This window comes from Nicotiana sylvestris, chromosome 12, assembly GCF_000393655.2.
Source record: "Nicotiana sylvestris chromosome 12, ASM39365v2, whole genome shotgun sequence".
Lineage (NCBI taxonomy): Eukaryota > Viridiplantae > Streptophyta > Magnoliopsida > Solanales > Solanaceae > Nicotiana > Nicotiana sylvestris.
Window position 1 is genome coordinate 110,380,307 of NC_091068.1, and position 20,351 is coordinate 110,400,657.

Below are 20,351 nucleotides of genomic sequence, written 5' to 3' on the forward strand. Positions count from 1 at the left end.
CCTCTTTCAATGTAGTCTTATCCTTATATACTTGTCCAGCCATAACCTCTCTTTGATTAGTTTTTGAAATAATCAAATCCGTGTCCAGTTCGAACACCCCAGTCGGTTCGCCTGAATTGACAACGTCAAGAGCAAGTGTATCATCTGTAGCAAAATTACACCTTTGATTTGTTTCGTCAATTTGCACAAGGTCGCCTTGAATTAAACTATCTCTAGCTACAACTTCTTTGTCAATTGTTGTTATGCACAAATGATACATCTCGAATTCTCTATTCATTTTTTTCAACTCTACATACACCTTGTAACCCATGACGTTGTGTATTTCCATTGGCGTGCAATTTTCTTCTACTTTATATTCAATTTTAATGGACTTTGAGCTCAAATCTATGTCGAGTTGATTCGAAATTGAAGCAACCAAATCATTGTACGACGCATACTCCTTTATCAGTATCCCCTCAATCGAATAATCGACATAGTTACTCTCACTGTTCTACTTGCCAGAATGACGCAATAGCATGGTTAAACTTGTCATATATAAAATCGAATTATATCAAATTTTTGTATACAATTGTATGAATCTAGAAATTTATTGGTTGAAAACAGAACTTCCACGAACGACAACAACAGAAAAAATGAAGGATTGAAAATCTAGAGATTTCTCTTTTTTGTGGTATTTTTCGGATGGGAAATCTTTTCTACAACGTGAAATAAAGATTATGCGTGATATAATTGTGTTAATTGAGTTATATTAGGAGAATATTTTGTTAATTGATTCACTTACCGTTTTAAAACAGCTGAAAAGACCATTTTTACGCAATTTACGTTACTGTATTCACGAATACAGCTTGCGAATACAATAATTGCTTAGCTGGACTTCCCCTATTTTACGCCGAGTTTTGCTACTGTATTCATACAGTAGCTTAAATACATCGAATACACTTTATAACAACTGAAAACATAGCTATAGGAAGTAATATAGTAAATGGTAGCTACATATAGCTAATAACCACTAAACAATAGTGGTTTGTGAAAATTTCTCAAATAAAATACTTGTATTAACATTTTTGCAATACCTAGATAAGATATAGTGGTGACAATTTGAGCCCAAACCCATCCAACCACCCAGAGATTAATGGGTTGAGCTACAAATATTTTAGCTTATGGATCTATTTGGGCTGAGCCCAAGTTAAACCATCATTTTTTATAGCCTATTCTGACCCATGAAGTAGCCCAAATACAACTTATAAAACTCACCCAAAATAAAATAAAGGGATCTCAACCCAACTTATCTAGAAATTTACTTAGTTGCCTCATCATTAGTTTTTGTATCTAAGTTTAAAAAATGAGAACCAAGGTATTTAAGTTTTAATGTAAATATGAATAATTTGTAATTGAGTTGTGGTGAAATTTACTTATTTAGAAATAACATAAAAGATATTTTTCAATTTACAAATTTTAAATACTAATTTGTTATTTAAGAAAATATATTTTGATTCTCAAAATAATAATAGTATTTATTTATATTTTATACATAGGCGTATAAAAGGTAAAAGGCTTTGTTTATGCAATATGAGCATGGTCTTAAAACTCAAGTTGGACGAGTTGGGTTATGACCTATTGTTTAACCCATCTTGACCCAACTCATCTTAGCCCAAGTACACTTTGGGCTGGGTTGAAAAATGACTCATTTATTGACCTAACTCATCTTGACCCGCCCAAATTCAACCTAACCTACCCATTTGCCACCCCTAAATTAAGGCACCTAAAATGACAAAATTATCTGTCAAGGTAAGCACCTTGTTTTAGTAAATAAAAATAAAATTTGTTTCAATCAGAGTAAAAATCATTACAGCATTATCTAGTGAGAATTCTTAATAAATTTTAACTTTAATTTACTTTTAAACTAGAAGTTATACATGTATACTGATTATTGTATCTAATTCTTGGCTTGCTTATAAGTAATTCACGCAGAATAAACTCACTGCTCGCATAACAACTTAAAATGTAGTTGAATGTAACTAGTTTATACCCTAATTTTATTCCAACCAAACATGAGATAAACTCATTTCAAATATAATTTCGAGATTAATTATTCCTTATCCATCGTACCAAACGAGCCCTAAGAGTTTTTTTTTTTTGTGTACATGAACTTTATTTTGAGGGCAAAAAAAAGCAATCGATTCTTGGTAAATATAAACATTTGGCCTTGGTTTTTTGTCATTGGTGATTATTTCTACGCTTTGCTAGTTTAATATGCAGTTTACTTGTGTTATCTAAGAGTTTCAAAATTAAAACTTATATTCATATGAAGAAAAACATCTTTTAGTTTCACCAAACTTTGGATGAGAAATGAACAATAAAAAACTTAGACTTGGTAAATATAAGATTTCTTCTTTAAGTATGTAATCTCAACGCTTCGGACTTTCTAGCAAGGCCAGGTTCCAGCTGCAAACTCTGAAGACCTGCATCATGTTTATGACCAGAGGCGGATGCAGAATTTAAGCTAATCCTAAATAATTTTTGCCATGAACCTATGGTATTTTTAAAACTATAGGTTCAAACCTACTATTTATTATAATTTTAGTGAATTTTTACACATAAATTTATGCTTCACATCGGAAGTACTGGTTTCAGTTGAACCCGGTATTACAACTCTACATTCACCTCTGTGTCTGACCCCTAACAATCCCAAGGGAAGGAAAATTCCAAAATTTTAATATCATATTTGCAGACACAGCAGGAAACAAGGCAACAAATGATCACAAGAGAGTGGAAAGAAACAATTGCCCAACAAGATCTCCATAGGCAAATATTTCATATTTGCTACACAAGCAGCTGATCTTAAATACAGGCTATATGCATCTCTTAGACGCTATTCAATGGTTGAGCTCATATTAAGATTTTGTACTATCTGTGGAAGGTTTTCCAGGAACAAGGTGAAGAGGGTACCGATCAAGAACATTAGAAAAAATACAAGCAATATCTTTCCGATGTAGAGAGGGCTGACAGCAGCTTGTGATTTTCTCCTTGCAGAATGTGAGTTGTCTGAAACCTGCAAACAATTCAAGGCAGAGAATCAGAAAGTATGTCTGATTTTCTTCTCAGTACATAGCTTCGAGTTCAATCAATTTGAGACTGTAGCTAAACTTACTCTCCATCTAAATCACATAACCCCACAAAACTTTTGGGTGGGAGGCACCCAGAGATGAGAGGGAAATGAAAACAACAGAAAAACATTAAGGGAAGGGTCATAAAGAGTATGTCTTACACTTGAGGATTCTATGTTACTCAAAGTTTTTGAACAAACTAATATCAGATTGTTCAGCACCTTAACCAGAGTGTTATCATTCTTCTTGTAACCATATTCCCTTCTCCTCCTCCTCCTCCTTTTCAATCAAACAAGAAGAGGAGATGCCTTATCTCCTCATTTATCATGAGCATGAACAGAATTCCTTTACCTCACATTATAAAGAAAACTAGGCTAATTGCTTTTTTCAATACTGAATTATAAAAAGAAAATACACACTCTGCTTAGTATCCATTTTACACTTCCATAGGTATTCTTTTCTGTCCAATAGAGTCTAGATACGGCTATACTGCAGGAAAATTTAACACTCATAGGCCTCAAAACATTGTCAGAAGTTTGTTGCACATCCGAGAATAAGGTGTTGAATTTCTAAGAAAGGTGTGTATTACTGCTTTCCTATCCATTAGTCTACCATATTAACTAATGATCACTACCCGACAACCGAAATGGTGTCTCTGTTTTCTCAAACAATTCTCAGCATGTTCTCTCTCCTTATCTAGTATCTGATGAGTGGAGCCAGATTTAGGAAAGCAAAAGTATAGAGATTCAAATGCAAGTTTATAAGAAAGTGTGGAAATTGGCATAATGCGCATTTACATACAATTTCCTAACAAAAATTGATATATGTAACTGGATTAAGGAAAGACACTTATCTCAGGCATACATCTTATTTCACTACAATTTTCAAATATAAATTTGACATAAGTAAACTGATGAGGGTTTAAAAGCCAAATTTTTTTTAAGAGAACTACGAAGTTTCCATGTGCAAATCATCAGGAATCGTCTGAGGAGTATGCAAAGACAAAGTTCTGCCAGTGAATGAAACAATGACAATTCTGAAATAATATCCAAATACATGAGAATGCAGGGGGGGTTACTATAATGCCTTCTATTTTGTATCTGCATTCAACTGAGCCTTAAGTTTGCAGTTTGTCAGGAAATGCAAATTCAAAGCACAGGAATAAGAATAGCTACCCAAAATTGACTATGCACACGTAAACAGACACAAATACAATACATGGAGACGTGTGAGGGATTATCCTAGTAAATATAGATCGTAAACAGGAACAATATGAAAGATATTAATATTGAATTTTCAGAGAATGATGCAAGATCAAGAATGCTAAAAATTCATGAAATTCAAGAAGCGAAGAATCCATCCAAGATTAGGATTTCTTTTCCTTAAAGATTAGGATTTGTTATTTCTTATTTCCTAGTAATTTAATTCTTGTTTTAGTAGGATTATATTTGTAGTTCTAGTCAAACTAGAATTGTTAGTTGGTATCCCATTCTTACTAGAATTCTTTTTCCTATTTTAGTTAGGATAGATTTTCTTAGCCTTATTCTTATTCTAGTCTAATTAGGATTAGTTTTCCTTAACCTTACCAATTTTACTCATTGTAAGGCCTATTTAAAGGGCTTAATATGCTGAAAATAAACATTGGTGATTAGTTTTTCTAAGCTATTGCTTCAAAAACGTGATTTACTTTTTATTTCATTGTTCTTCCTTTATTCAACGCTTCTTGCAATCTTGCGGGATTGGGGAACGTGTGGGTGAGGTTTATTTCCATCTTACATTCTTCTAACGTGAGTTTGAAGAACGCTTTCGCTAGTTTTGTGAAAAACTTTAGCGGGGTGCTTTTGTTTTTCTCTCTTCTTTGTACTTGAGAGGTGCAAAACCTTGAAAGTACATTAATTTGGTATCAGAGCTCATGTTCCAGGTCCGAATTCTTGATTTGCTACTTTATTCATCGTGTCACCAAACAAGAAAATACCAAGTTCAGGATCCTTTTCAAGATCCTCTTCAATGGATCTTCAATTACAAGTTCATAAATTAAGAATTAGAATCCTTGAACGAGACAACGAAGAAATTAAAGTGCAGCTAAATAACTTGAAGGAATCAATGGAGAATCTGACAAAATTAGTTGAAGGTTTGGTGTTTCAATATCAACTACCAACTCCGCCACAACGCCTACAACCGCCACATCTACCACTTCTATATCCACCAATTCATTCACAAACAACTGAAGAGGTTGAAGCTGACCAAGGCACAAGAGAACCAAGGCACTATGCCCATTATGATAAATATTCAGATAATCAGGGGCGTGAAGAAGACAAAGCTGATAAAGACCAATATCAAAGAGACGAGGAACATGCATTAGATCCAAAACTTGAGGAATTACCACCAAAGTTTTATGACGATCCATTGGATTATCCAGCCATATGTGTTGTTGACTTTTCACCGTCCAGAGATGCTCAACACAATATTGACTTGATTGTTGACTCAATCAATCCAAACAAGGCAACATATTGCGTTAATTCTAAAGTTCATAGAAATATGCTAGAACAAGAGGAAAAATTACCTATAAAGGAGTGGATAATGGAGAGTTTGAGACCAGATATTGGAGAGACAAGATGTCTTAACGTCATAAGTATATATGGCTATCATCAAAGTGTCTGTTGGTGTATGAGCGATGCAATTGATGCATTCCCAAGAAGAGCATTGATCTCCATGCTTAACTCAAAGCTAGACATGGAGTTAGTCAAGTTTATACCAATAACTTCATATCGTAAGTTGAAGTTTGAGAGTCCATATAGAAAGATTACATGGAGAAGACTTGGTAGAAAGTTGAAACATAGAAAGTGGGATTTAGTTCGACCATATGCCAAATTTGCTTATAACGTGAAGAAGCTCTATGATAAACTAGCAAAATGTAACTTAAAACCTGGTGAGCATTGGGTCCCCATTTTTTCCCCTTGGGTCTTCTTGTTTCTTACAACGGGGTTGCCCAGTAAGCTTAGAAGTTTTGGCCAGAGTTGTTCACACGCTCGAAACGCAAACCAAGGTGGAGATTGAAAATGTTGGTTTATGTTTAGTTAACAATGGCATGCTGAAAATGTTGGTTTATGTTTAGTCAACAATGGCATGCCAATTGGAAGAGTTGGTGGAAAGAGTTGGTGTGGATGCTAGGAGGAAGCTTCCTCCTTTGATGTCACCCATGACATCAAGAGGAGGTCTTTACCTCTATAAATAGATGCACTCCTTCACTTGTAGAAATCATCCCAAAATAATACAATACATTGTAGTGAGTAGAGAGTTAAGAGAGAAATTCTCTTAAGTGTAATTGGGAAATCTCCCCTTCCTTTGTTAATATTAAAAGGGCAATTGTTCTCTGGTGGACGTAGGATTATTTTGATCCGAACCACGTTAAATCTTGTGTTCTTTCTTTTACGTTTCCGCTAACAATTGGTATCAGAGCGACAGGATTCTTTAACGATCCAAGGAGAAAGAACAAGCAAATATGAGTTCCATGAAGTTTGAAATTGATAGATTCAATGGACGCAACAACTTCAATATCTGGAAGATCCAGATGATGGCGTTACTGCGGAGGGAAGGTTCAATCCATGCTATTGACGGAAAGTATCCTACGGATATATCAGCTCCCGACAAGGAGAAGATTGAAGGGGATGCATTGAGTGCAATCCAACTATCCCTTGCACCTAACGTGCTTTGTGAAGTGAGTACGGGTACCGAAGAGACGGCCAAACAGTTGTGGGAAAAGCTAGAAGGGCTATACCAAGACCGATCAGTGACAACAAGAATGTTGTTACAACGGCGTCTTCACACATTTAAGATGGGGTCAGGTACTTCGTTACAAGATCATTTAGATGCGTTTAATAAACTTGTCATGGACTTACAGATTGCAGGAATTAAAAGGGAGGAGGAGACGCTTGCATGTGCTTTGCTATTTTCATTGACTTCAGGATATCGTGATATTGAGAATTCAATGATGTATAGCAAGGAGCCTATCAAGCTTGAGCAAGTGCGGCAGGCACTTAACTCTAGTGATGTGCGGAGGCACATTGAAGGAGATAGAGATGACCAGGCAAGTGGCCTCTTTGTTAGAAGCCGGACTAGCCAACAGGGAAAGACCAAATCAAAGCACAGATCAAAGTCTCGTGTGAACAAGAAGAATACAGAGTGTTGGGGTTGTGGCAAGAAGGGGCACTTTGAACGAGATTGCCCAATGTCAAAGTCCAAGGAAAAGGCGAGTGCATCTACAGTTGAACAGGTACATAATTTTGATAATGATTATGTACTAACAACATCGTGTAATAATAATAGTAGTTATGAAAACAAATGGGTGTTAGACTCTGCTTGTACTCTGCATATGACGTTCCGAAAAGACTGGTTTAGCAGCTACGAGAAAAGTGGAGGAACCGTAGTAATGGGCAATAATGCAACTTGTGCAATAGTTGGCATTGGCTCAGTTCGGGTTCGCTGCCATGATGGAATCGTGAGGACTATTACACAAGTCCGTCATGTTCCTGATCTGAAGAAGAATTTGATCTCCTTGGGTACTCTGGATGAACAAGGCTACAGGTACATGAGCGAAGCAGGAACTATGAAGGTGACTAAAGGTTCTTTAGTCATGCTGAAAGGCAAGCTGGAGAACGGCCTTTACACATTGGCCGGAAGCACCATTGTTGGCTCTGCAAATGCATCTACAGTGCAGTTATCTAATGATGACAAGGCAAGACTATGGCACATGAGACTGGGTCATATGAGCGCACGTGGACTGGAGATGTTGAGCAATCGTAAACTTTTGGAAGGTGAGAAGATCAGCACGCTTGACTTCTGTGAGCACTGCGTTCTAGGGAAGCAGAAGAAGGTCAGCTTCAGCACTGGCAAACACAAGACAAGAGGAGTGCTAGACTACATCCATTCAGATTTATGGGGTCCTTCTAAACTTCCATCGAAGGGCGGAAAGAGGTATCTTCTCATTTTTATTGATGATTTCTCACGAAAGGTTTGGGTGTATTTTTTGAAGGCAAAAAGTGATGCTTTTGAAGCATTTAAAGAGTGGAAGATTTTGGTTGAAAATCAAATGGAGCGGAAAATCAAGTATCTTCGCACAGACAATGGCTTGGAGTTTTGCAATGAAGAGTTTAATGAATTCTGCAAGGTTCATGGGATCTCAAGACATAGGACTGTCAGGCATACCCCACAGCAGAATGGAGTTGCCGAGAGAATGAACAGAACTCTTCTTGAAAAGGCTCGTTGTATGCTCCTACAAGCCAAAATGTCCAAAGTATTTTGGGCTGAAGCAGTTCACACTGCTGCTCATATTGTCAATCGATCTCCAGCATCGGCAATTGACTTTAAGACTCCGAATGAGGTATGGTCAGGTGAACCCTCTAACTATTCATACTTACGAGTATTTGGGTGTCCAGCTTATTATCACGTTAATGAAGGAAAGCTTGAACCAAGGGCTAAGAAGGCCATATTCGTAGGGTATGTGGATGGAGTAAAAGGGTACAAACTTTGGTGTTTGTCTTTACTCAAATTTATAGTTAGTAGAGATGTCACCTTCGATGAATCCTCTATACTTGATCCCCGTAAAGTTTCCGTGGAGTTTTCAGGAAACAAGAACAACGAGCAGGTGGAGCTTCCGGTGGAGCTTGCCAAGGAAAAGGATCAAGAGACTCAGGTTAAAGATGAGTCAGAAGATGTAGGCGTTGAAGAACTTGCTGTCAATGAACCATACACAATTGCGAAGGGGAGGGAGAAGAGGCAGACACGAGAACCGGAACGCCTTATAAATCAAGCAAACTTGATTGCATATGCGTTCGTAGCTGCACAAGAAGAGATTAAAGATCTGGAGCCCTCCTCGTATATTGAAGCAACTTCTTGCAAGGATGCCGCACAATGGCGGTTAGCCATGACTGAAGAGATGGAGTCTCTTCACAAGAATCAGACATGGGTCTTAGTGAAAAGACAAAAGGGGAAGAGGACAGTTGGATGCAAGTGGGTCTACCGAAAGAAAGAGGGAATTCCTGAAGTGGAAGATGCTAGGTTCAAGGCGAGATTGGTTGCAAAAGGTTTCAGCCAAAAGGAGGGAATTGACTACAATGAGATTTTCTCTCCGGTCGTGAAGCATAGCTCAATTCGCGTGCTACTAGCATTGGTTGCACAATTTGACTTGGAGCTTCAACAGCTTGATGTCAAAACTGCTTTCTTACACGGTGATCTAGAAGAGACAATCTATATGGATCAACCTGAAGGTTTCCTAGCTGAGGGAAAAGAAGATCACGTATGCCAACTAAAGAAGTCTTTGTATGGTTTGAAGCAATCCCCTAGACAGTGGTACAAGAGGTTTGATGCATTCATGACTACACATGAATTCTCAAGGAGTGCATTTGATAGTTGTGTGTATCACAAGAAGATGTCTGGTAACTCAATGATTTATTTACTGTTGTATGTTGATGATATGCTTATTGCTGCTAACAACATTACAGAGATAAATGCTTTGAAGAAACTATTGAGTAAGGAATTTGACATGAAGGATTTAGGAGCTGCAAAGAAAATCCTTGGTATGGAGATTTCAAGAGAAGACGATGTTGTACATCTTTCTCAGAAGAGGTATATTGAAAGGGTTCTCGAGAGATTCAATATGCAAACGTGCAAGCCTGTAAGTACACCATTAGCTCCTCATTTTAAACTTTCAGAGTCACAAATGCCTCAGTCTGAGGATGAGGTGGAGCATATGTCAAAGATTCCTTATGCCAGTGCAGTTGGTAGTATTATGTATGCTATGGTATGCACACGTCCAGATATTGCTCAATCTGTAAGTGTGGTAAGTAGATACATGTCCAACCCAGGAAAGAGGCATTGGGAAGCTGTCAAGTGGATATTGAGATATCTCAAAGGAGCTTCTGGTGTTGGTCTTACCTTTCGAAAAAGTGGTACAGGTATTTCAATTCTCGGTTATGTGGATTCTGACTATGCAGGAGATCTTGACAGAAGAAGGTCCACAACTGGATACATCTTTACCCTCGTTGGCAGTGCCGTCAGTTGGAAGTCGACTTTGCAGTCGATTGTCGCTTTGTCTACGACAGAAGCAGAATACATGGCAGCAGCGGAGGCGGTAAAGGAAGCTATCTGGTTGAAAAGTTTAGTAGCGGAATTGAGTTTGGTTCAGCTGGAATCAACTCTTAGATGTGATAGTCAGAGTGCTATTCATCTAATGAAAAATCAGAGATTTCATGAGCGCACTAAACACATTGATGTCAGATTTCATTTTATTCGAGATGTTATTGATGAGGGAACTATCAAGGTCGTGAAGGTTATCACAGACGATAATGCTGCAGACATGTTGACCAAGATAGTCCCGCTCGCTAAGTTTGCACACTGCAAGGACTTGGCGGGGGTGTGCATCAACTGATGCAACTCCGAAGAGAACAGTTGCTAGGTGGAGGTGGTATGTTCAACAATGGTTTGATTCTTCTTGTTTCTTACAACGGGGTTGCCCAGTAAGCTTAGAAGTTTTGGCCAGAGTTGTTCACACGCTCGAAACGCAAACCAAGGTGGAGATTGAAAATGTTGGTTTATGTTTAGTTAACAATGGCATGCTGAAAATGTTGGTTTATGTTTAGTCAACAATGGCATGCCAATTGGAAGAGTTGGTGGAAAGAGTTGGTGTGGATGCTAGGAGGAAGCTTCCTCCTTTGATGTCACCCATGACATCAAGAGGAGGTAGTTTGATGTCACCAATGACATCAAGAGGAGGTCTTTACCTCTATAAATAGATGCACTCCTTCACTTGTAGAAATCATCCCAAAATAATACAATACATTGTAGTGAGTAGAGAGTTAAGAGAGAAATTCTCTTAAGTGTAATTGGGAAATCTCCCCTTCCTTTGTTAATATTAAAAGGGCAATTGTTCTCTGGTGGACGTAGGATTATTTTGATCCGAACCACGTTAAATCTTGTGTTCTTTCTTTTACGTTTCCGCTAACACTAAAAATTCATGAAATTCAAGAAGCGAAGAATCCATCCAAGATTAGGATTTCTTTTCCTTAAAGATTAGGATTTGTTATTTCTTATTTCCTAGTAATTTAATTCTTGTTTTAGTAGGATTATATTTGTAGTTCTAGTCAAACTAGAATTGTTAGTTGGTATCCCATTCTTACTAGAATTCTTTTTCCTATTTTAGTTAGGATAGATTTTCTTAGCCTTATTCTTATTCTAGTCTAATTAGGATTAGTTTTCCTTAACCTTACCAATTTTACTCATTGTAAGGCCTATTTAAAGGGCTTAATATGCTGAAAATAAACATTGGTGATTAGTTTTTCTAAGCTATTGCTTCAAAAACGTGATTTACTTTTTATTTCATTGTTCTTCCTTTATTCAACGCTTCTTGCAATCTTGCGGGATTGGGGAACGTGTGGGTGAGGTTTATTTCCATCTTACATTCTTCTAACGTGAGTTTGAAGAACGCTTTCGCTAGTTTTGTGAAAAACTTTAGCGGGGTGCTTTTGTTTTTCTCTCTTCTTTGTACTTGAGAGGTGCAAAACCTTGAAAGTACATTAATTTGGTATCAGAGCTCATGTTCCAGGTCCGAATTCTTGATTTGCTACTTTATTCATCGTGTCACCAAACAAGAAAATACCAAGTTCAGGATCCTTTTCAAGATCCTCTTCAATGGATCTTCAATTACAAGTTCATAAATTAAGAATTAGAATCCTTGAACGAGACAACGAAGAAATTAAAGTGCAGCTAAATAACTTGAAGGAATCAATGGAGAATCTGACAAAATTAGTTAAAGGTTTGGTGTTTCAATATCAACTACCAACTCCGCCACAACGCCTACAACCGCCACATCTACCACTTCTATATCCACCAATTCATTCACAAACAACTGAAGAGGTTGAAGCTGACCAAGGCACAAGAGAACCAAGGCACTATGCCCATTATGATAAATATTCAGATAATCAGGGGCGTGAAGAAGACAAAGCTGATAAAGACCAATATCAAAGAGACGAGGAACATGCATTAGATCCAAAACTTGAGGAATTACCACCAAAGTTTTATGACGATCCATTGGATTATCCAGCCATATGTGTTGTTGACTTTTCACCGTCCAGAGATGCTCAACACAATATTGACTTGATTGTTGACTCAATCAATCCAAACAAGGCAACATATTGCGTTAATTCTAAAGTTCATAGAAATATGCTAGAACAAGAAGAAAAATTACCTATAAAGGAGTGGGTAATGGAGAGTTTGAGACCAGATATTGGAGAGACAAGATGTCTTAACGTCATAAGTATATATGGCTATCATCAAAGTGTCTGTTGGTGTATGAGCGATGCAATTGATGCATTCCCAAGAAGAGCGTTGATCTCCATGCTTAACTCAAAGCTAGACATGGAGTTAGTTAAGTCTATACCAATAACTTCATATCATAAGTTGAAGTTTGAGAGTCCATATAGAAAGATTACATGGAGAAGACTTGGTAGAAAGTTGAAACATAGAAAGTGGGATTTAGTTCGACCATATGCCAAATTTGCTTATAACGTGAAGAAGCTCTATGATAAACTAGCAAAATGTAACTTAAAACCTGGTGAGCATTGGGTCCCCATTTTTTCCCCTTGGGTCTCCGTTCTTACTATAGCAAATCCTGCGCCATCTATGGAAGCTGTTAGACTCGAGGACGAGTCTTTTTCAACCAGGGGAGAATGATGCAAGATCAAAAATGCTAAAAATTCATGAAATTCAAGAAGCGAAGAATCCATCCAAGATTAGGATTTCTTTTCCTTAAAGATTAGGATTTGTTATTTCTTATTTCCTAGTAATTTAATTCTTGTTTTAGTAGGATTATATTTGTAGTTCTAGTCAAACTAGAATTGTTAGTTGGTATCCCATTCTTACTAGAATTCTTTTTCCTATTTTAGTTAGGATAGATTTTCTTAGCCTTATTCTTATTCTAGTCTAATTAGGATTAGTTTTCCTTAACCTTACCAATTTTACTCATTGTAAGGCCTATTTAAAGGGCTTAATATGCTGAAAATAAACATTGGTGATTAGTTTTTCTAAGCTATTGCTTCAAAAACGTGATTTACTTTTTATTTCATTGTTCTTCCTTTATTCAACGCTTCTTGCAATCTTGCGGGATTGGGGAACGTGTGGGTGAGGTTTATTTCCATCTTACATTCTTCTAACGTGAGTTTGAAGAACGCTTTCGCTAGTTTTGTGAAAAACTTTAGCGGGGTGCTTTTGTTTTTCTCTCTTCTTTGTACTTGAGAGGTGCAAAACCTTGAAAGTACATCAATTTGGTATCAGAGCTCATGTTCCAGGTCCGAATTCTTGATTTGCTACTTTATTCATCGTGTCACCAAACAAGAAAATACCAAGTTCAGGATCCTTTTCAAGATCCTCTTCAATGGATCTTCAATTACAAGTTCATAAATTAAGAATTAGAATCCTTGAACGAGACAACGAAGAAATTAAAGTGCAGCTAAATAACTTGAAGGAATCAATGGAGAATCTGACAAAATTAGTTGAAGGTTTGGTGTTTCAATATCAACTACCAACTCCGCCACAACGCCTACAACCGCCACATCTACCACTTCTATATCCACCAATTCATTCACAAACAACTGAAGAGGTTGAAGCTGACCAAGGCACAAGAGAACCAAGGCACTATGCCCATTATGATAAATATTCATATAATCAGGGGCGTGAAGAAGACAAAGCTGATAAAGACCAATATCAAAGAGACGAGGAACATGCATTAGATCCAAAACTTGAGGAATTACCACCAAAGTTTTATGACGATCCATTGGATTATCCAGCCATATGTGTTGTTGACTTTTCACCGTCCAGAGATGCTCAACACAATATTGACTTGATTGTTGACTCAATCAATCCAAACAAGGCAACATATTGCGTTAATTCTAAAGTTCATAGAAATATGCTAGAACAAGAGGAAAAATTACCTATAAAGGAGTGGGTAATGGAGAGTTTGAGACCAGATATTGGAGAGACAAGATGTCTTAACGTCATAAGTATATATGGCTATCATCAAAGTGTCTGTTGGTGTATGAGCGATGCAATTGATGCATTCCCAAGAAGAGCGTTGATCTCCATGCTTAACTCAAAGCTAGACATGGAGTTAGTTAAGTCTATACCAATAACTTCATATCGTAAGTTGAAGTTTGAGAGTCCATATAGAAAGATTACATGGAGAAGACTTGGTAGAAAGTTGAAACATAGAAAGTGGGATTTAGTTCGACCATATGCCAAATTTGCTTATAACGTGAAGAAGCTCTATGATAAACTAGCAAAATGTAACTTAAAACCTGGTGAGCATTGGGTCCCCATTTTTTCCCCTTGGGTCTCCGTTCTTACTATAGCAAATCTTGCGCCATCTATGGAAGCTGTTAGACTCGAGGACGAGTCTTTTTCAACCAGGGGAGAATGATGCAAGATCAAGAATGCTAAAAATTCATGAAATTCAAGAAGCGAAGAATCCATCCAAGATTAGGATTTCTTTTCCTTAAAGATTAGGATTTGTTATTTCTTATTTCCTAGTAATTTAATTCTTGTTTTAGTAGGATTATATTTGTAGTTCTAGTCAAACTAGAATTGTTAGTTGGTATCCCATTCTTACTAGAATTCTTTTTCCTATTTTAGTTAGGATAGATTTTCTTAGCCTTATTCTTATTCTAGTCTAATTAGGATTAGTTTTCCTTAACCTTACCAATTTTACTCATTGTAAGGCCTATTTAAAGGGCTTAATATGCTGAAAATAAACATTGGTGATTAGTTTTTCTAAGCTATTGCTTCAAAAACGTGATTTACTTTTTATTTCATTGTTCTTCCTTTATTCAACGCTTCTTGCAATCTTGCGGGATTGGGGAACGTGTGGGTGAGGTTTATTTCCATCTTACATTCTTCTAACGTGAGTTTGAAGAACGCTTTCGCTAGTTTTGTGAAAAACTTTAGCGGGGTGCTTTTGTTTTTCTCTCTTCTTTGTACTTGAGAGGTGCAAAACCTTGAAAGTACATTAATTTGGTATCAGAGCTCATGTTCCAGGTCCGAATTCTTGATTTGCTACTTTATTCATCGTGTCACCAAACAAGAAAATACCAAGTTCAGGATCCTTTTCAAGATCCTCTTCAATGGATCTTCAATTACAAGTTCATAAATTAAGAATTAGAATCCTTGAACGAGACAACGAAGAAATTAAAGTGCAGCTAAATAACTTGAAGGAATCAATGGAGAATCTGACAAAATTAGTTGAAGGTTTGGTGTTTCAATATCAACTACCAACTCCGCCACAACGCCTACAACCGCCACATCTACCACTTCTATATCCACCAATTCATTCACAAACAACTGAAGAGGTTGAAGCTGACCAAGGCACAAGAGAACCAAGGCACTATGCCCATTATGATAAATATTCAGATAATCAGGGGCGTGAAGAAGACAAAGCTGATAAAGACCAATATCAAAGAGACGAGGAACATGCATTAGATCCAAAACTTGAGGAATTACCACCAAAGTTTTATGACGATCCATTGGATTATCCAGCCATATGTGTTGTTGACTTTTCACCGTCCAGAGATGCTCAACACAATATTGACTTGATTGTTGACTCAATCAATCCAAACAAGGCAACATATTGCGTTAATTCTAAAGTTCATAGAAATATGCTAGAACAAGAAGAAAAATTACCTATAAAGGAGTGGGTAATGGAGAGTTTGAGACCAGATATTGGAGAGACAAGATGTCTTAACGTCATAAGTATATATGGCTATCATCAAAGTGTCTGTTGGTGTATGAGCGATGCAATTGATGCATTCCCAAGAAGAGCATTGATCTCCATGCTTAACTCAAAGTTAGACATGGAGTTAGTCAAGTTTATACCAATAACTTCATATCGTAAGTTGAAGTTTGAGAGTCCATATAGAAAGATTACATGGAGAAGACTTGGTAGAAAGTTGAAACATAGAAAGTGGGATTTAGTTCGACCATATGCCAAATTTGCTTATAACGTGAAGAAGCTCTATGATAAACTAGCAAAATGTAACTTAAAACTGGTGAGCATTGGGTCCCCATTTTTTCCCCCTTGGGTCTCCGTTCTTACTATAGCAAATCTTGCGCCATCTATGGAAGCTGTTAGACTCGAGGACGAGTCTTTTTCAACCAGGGGAGAATGATGCAAGATCAAGAATGCTAAAAATTCATGAAATTCAAGAAGCGAAGAATCCATCCAAGATTAGGATTTCTTTTCCTTAAAGATTAGGATTTGTTATTTCTTATTTCCTAGTAATTTAATTCTTGTTTTAGTAGGATTATATTTGTAGTTCTAGTCAAACTAGAATTGTTAGTTGGTATCCCATTCTTACTAGAATTCTTTTTCCTATTTTAGTTAGGATAGATTTTCTTAGCCTTATTCTTATTCTAGTCTAATTAGGATTAGTTTTCCTTAACCTTACCAATTTTACTCATTGTAAGGCCTATTTAAAGGGTTTAATATGCTGAAAATAAACATTGGTGATTAGTTTTTCTAAGCTATTGCTTCAAAAACGTGATTTACTTTTTATTTCATTGTTCTTCCTTTATTCAACGCTTCTTGCAATCTTGCGGGATTGGGGAACGTGTGGGTGAGGTTTATTTCCATCTTACATTCTTCTAACGTGAGTTTGAAGAACGCTTTCGCTAGTTTTGTGAAAAACTTTAGCGGGGTGTTTTTGTTTTTCTCTCTTCTTTGTACTTGAGAGGTGCAAAACCTTGAAAGTACATCAACTTCCCTTTATTAATCATTTCCAAAATACTGTCTACTTTTTTTGCGGAGAAGCTTTTAGTATCACAGTGGAGTAATACACAATCAAATTGTTATTTTGGAACTCCTTTACAAATTTTCATACTGCTTCAATCTAATATGTTTCTATTAAGCACATGAAAAAGAACAAAGAAAAAAGCAACTAGTTAAATGTGAGCCTACTACATTTTAACTTCCAAGACATGTTAAATGCGGATATTCAAATTGGGACATGGAAAGAACGATAATTCATGTAAAAGGATAGGTAATTTGATTTGTGTGGTTTCAATCATACCGGAGGAACATATGCTGGTTGCGCTGCTGCGTAGTCGTCGGGCATCCCTCTTGAAAAACCTGCTGCAAGAGAATAACAAAAATTCTTACCACTGACAATTTCCTATTTCTAAGTAATTCAGGTATGAAAAACAATTAAATATCATAATAGTTTACTTGTTGTCTCAGTGGCTGGCTGCAATTTCCATCCTTTGCCGTAATTCACAAGAATTGAGTTGGGGCCAAAAATGACAGATACTTCCCCATCTTTAACAGCTTCAATATAGGCTACTGGTGGGTTTGCCAAGATAGAATCAATCCTACTGTCATTGATAAATTTCAGCGCGAATTTTGCCTCTGTTCCAGCAGCAAATCGCCAAGTCTTGTCGGTGCATTTGCAAATCACTTCCACAAACTACAATGCAGAAATTAGAAAGATCAATTTCAATCTCTGATTGCAAAAACACCCAGCTTTTTTATAAGTAAAATATTCCAAATTTCATTCTGCTGAATGATCAAATGGGCAACAATCAACTGTTTTCAAGCACATAATTTCAGAAGGGTCAGAAAAGTACAATATCACTCAGAAACTTCAAGGTAGCCATTAGAAAATGAACAATTCTAGTAGAAATTAGAAACAACAATTTTACTTACTGATAACAAGAATACCCAATTTCATAGTGAAGTGAATGATATACCATAATTTCAGAAGGATCAACGGATAATATCACTTTCAGAAACCTCAAGGTAACAATTAGAAAATGAACTATTCTTGTACTGATAGAAAAGAGTAAAAACCAATTTTAGTTGCTGATTACAAAACTACGCAATTTCATTATGCACTGAACGATAATTAATTGTATAGCAGAATTTCATAAGGATGAAGGGGAACCTTAGAGCAATGATAAAGTTGTCTCCATGTGACCTATAGGTCACGGGTTAGAGCCGTAGAAGCACCCACTAATGCTTGCATTAGGGTAGGCTGTCTACATCACACCCCAAGGGGTGCGGCCCTTCCCGGACCCTGCATGAACACGGTTCACCTTGTGCACCAGGTTGTCCTTTTAAAATTTCATAAGAATCAAATGATAATATCACTTCCAGAAACCTCAAGGTAGCAATTAGTTAATGAACTATTCTAGTCGAATTTAGAAAGAAAAAAAAGGAGAAAATCTTTAGTTGCAGAATACAAGAACACTCAATTTCATTGTGAGCTAAATGATCAAGCAGTCAATAAAGAACTGTATGAAAAAACACAAATTTCAGTAGGATCAACAGATAATATCATTTTTACAAAATTCAGGATAGCAATTAACAAAATGAAATATTCTAGTAGATATAAAACGACTGATTACAAAAGAGGGACAATTTCATTATGAACTGAATGGTCAAACGAACAATAATTAACCATATAAGAACCATGAATTCAGAAAAACTTACAGAAATTACAACATAGCAATTCGGAAAAAGAGAAAAACAATTACAATTCGAACTGAAGGATCAAAATGGTCAATTCCACAAACTACGGGAATAAAAATCAGATATTGAATTCACATTGTTAATCATGAAAAATACCCAATATCATGTTAAACTGAATGATCAATCTGGTCAACTATAAGCAGGAATCAAAGCCGTAATTGCAAAAAGAAAAAAGAAAAAAGATAGCGGAATTACAGAATGAGATTGGTCTGTGGGTTGGTTGACTTCTGTTTCTTCTTTCTGCTCTCCCATGAGCTGATTACTTTTGAAGAATAAAGAGAAAGTCAATCTGGTGGTAGAAACTGGAATGGATTATCCTTCACGTGACGGGGGGTAAAGTGCAGGAATGGCCATTCTTTGGGCTGTTATTTAAGTTTCAACCAGGATTTAAAAATTATTTAAAGCTTAGCCCTTAAAAAGGGGCAGCCTCCTCCCTCCTCCTCTCTATTTTTTCCTTCTCGTTTCTTCTGCCCGTTTCTCTTCTTCAATTCTTTTTCTTTCACATCTCTTAACTCTTAATTTATCTCTACTACACAAAATACTTTCTGCCAAAGAAATCATTTTTTCACCAATAATTCATAAATTAACATAGCTCCATTCATATACACATTCAACGATGAAATCTATATCACTTTTATTTTAATTAACAACAAAAATTTCACCTTCAAATTGTTAGGCTTTAGTTATTCTATAAAATAGAGATATATATTGTTTACCCGTAAAACGGTATAGTCGAATTTGTAACGTGGTTTATAGACAAGCGAATCGATTTGATCCTAAAATAATAGAGAAATAGAGCAAGAAATAAGATTAACGATTGAAATTAAAAAAGATAACAAGCCTTGCTCCGACCTTGGTCTTTCCGAGAGCATAAATGAAAGCAATGATAAAGTGATGCTAAAACTATTAGATAGAGTGTAAAATAACGAGTTACGGTTCTATGTGCAGAATATTTCATGTCTTCTCAAGAGTTATCAATCTGATATTTATAGCTATTCTTAGGGAGACAACATCCTAAAATCAAACCATTCTTGAATGAGAATAAAAATGTCATTGATGGATACATATATTCTCTGTATCGATTGCTCATTAAATTTTATCTGATGCCAAGCATTTGAGTCTTTGTCGTCGGTTGTGCTCCATTCGGGATCCATCTTATACCGATTATGCATTTTATAACCAATGTCGATTATTCATTAACTCATCTTCTGTCTGTTCTCGATTCCATGTGTTACCTTGCTATTTAGCCACTTGTAATCAACCAATTTCACCCCATACATACACACCTGAAATTTGATATACAAGTTTGAAGTTAATTAAACTTCAGGATTGAACTTTAGGACATAGTGTCCTAAAGTTTTGAGCTAGAAAATTGAACTGCATGACATAGTGTCTTGAAGTTTTAAACTGAAAAATTGAACTTCATGACATATAAAGTTTAAATTGAACAAAAATGAACTTCAGAATTTGAAAATTCTGAAATTTGAATTGAAAAACTAAATTTATTAATAACATCGTGAAGTTTTAAATAGAAAAAATATAAAATTAGGACACAGGGTCCTAAAGTTTTGAACAAAAAAATCGAACTTAGTATTCTGATATTTTAAACTAAAAAATCTGATTATGACGCAATGTCCCGAAGTTTTGAAATAAATAGTAAACTTCAGGACACTACGAGT

At 36.3% G+C, this 20,351-nt stretch overlaps 1 protein-coding gene across 2 annotated transcripts; it reads right to left on the reverse strand.

The window, feature by feature from the left end:
• Positions 1–2,770: 2,770 nt before the first annotated feature.
• LOC104222826 (uncharacterized) lies at positions 2,771–19,158 on the reverse strand. Of its 2 annotated transcripts, none has more exons than XM_070164970.1 (4): positions 18,868–19,158; positions 17,371–17,608; positions 17,216–17,277; positions 2,771–3,052 (listed from the first exon to the last, which is right to left on the reverse strand). In XM_070164970.1, exons 1-4 carry the CDS (start codon positions 18,922–18,924, stop codon positions 2,873–2,875), a joined length of 537 nt encoding a protein of 178 aa, XP_070021071.1. In that variant the 5' UTR covers positions 18,925–19,158; the 3' UTR covers positions 2,771–2,872. The 2 variants fall into 2 exon arrangements, with proteins under 2 accessions (XP_070021071.1, XP_070021072.1); XM_070164971.1 differs by having other exon boundaries at positions 17,216–17,274; positions 18,868–19,144.
• Between the last annotated feature and the right edge of the window lie 1,193 nt (positions 19,159–20,351).

What these genes read in the sequence shown, in the direction of transcription:
- LOC104222826 (XM_070164970.1), bottom strand. Translation starts at nt 18,924, where the DNA reads ATGGGAGAGCAGAAAGAAGAAACAGAAGTCAACCAACCCACAGACCAA. An exon ending in CCACAGACCAATCTCATTCT is followed by an intron (nt 17,609 to 18,867) that starts GTAATTCCGCTA and finishes TCTGCATTGTAG; the next exon opens with TTTGTGGAAGTGATTTGCAA. An exon ending in GCCAGCCACTGAGACAACAA is followed by an intron (nt 17,278 to 17,370) that starts GTAAACTATTAT and finishes ATTCTCTTGCAG; the next exon opens with CAGGTTTTTCAAGAGGGATG.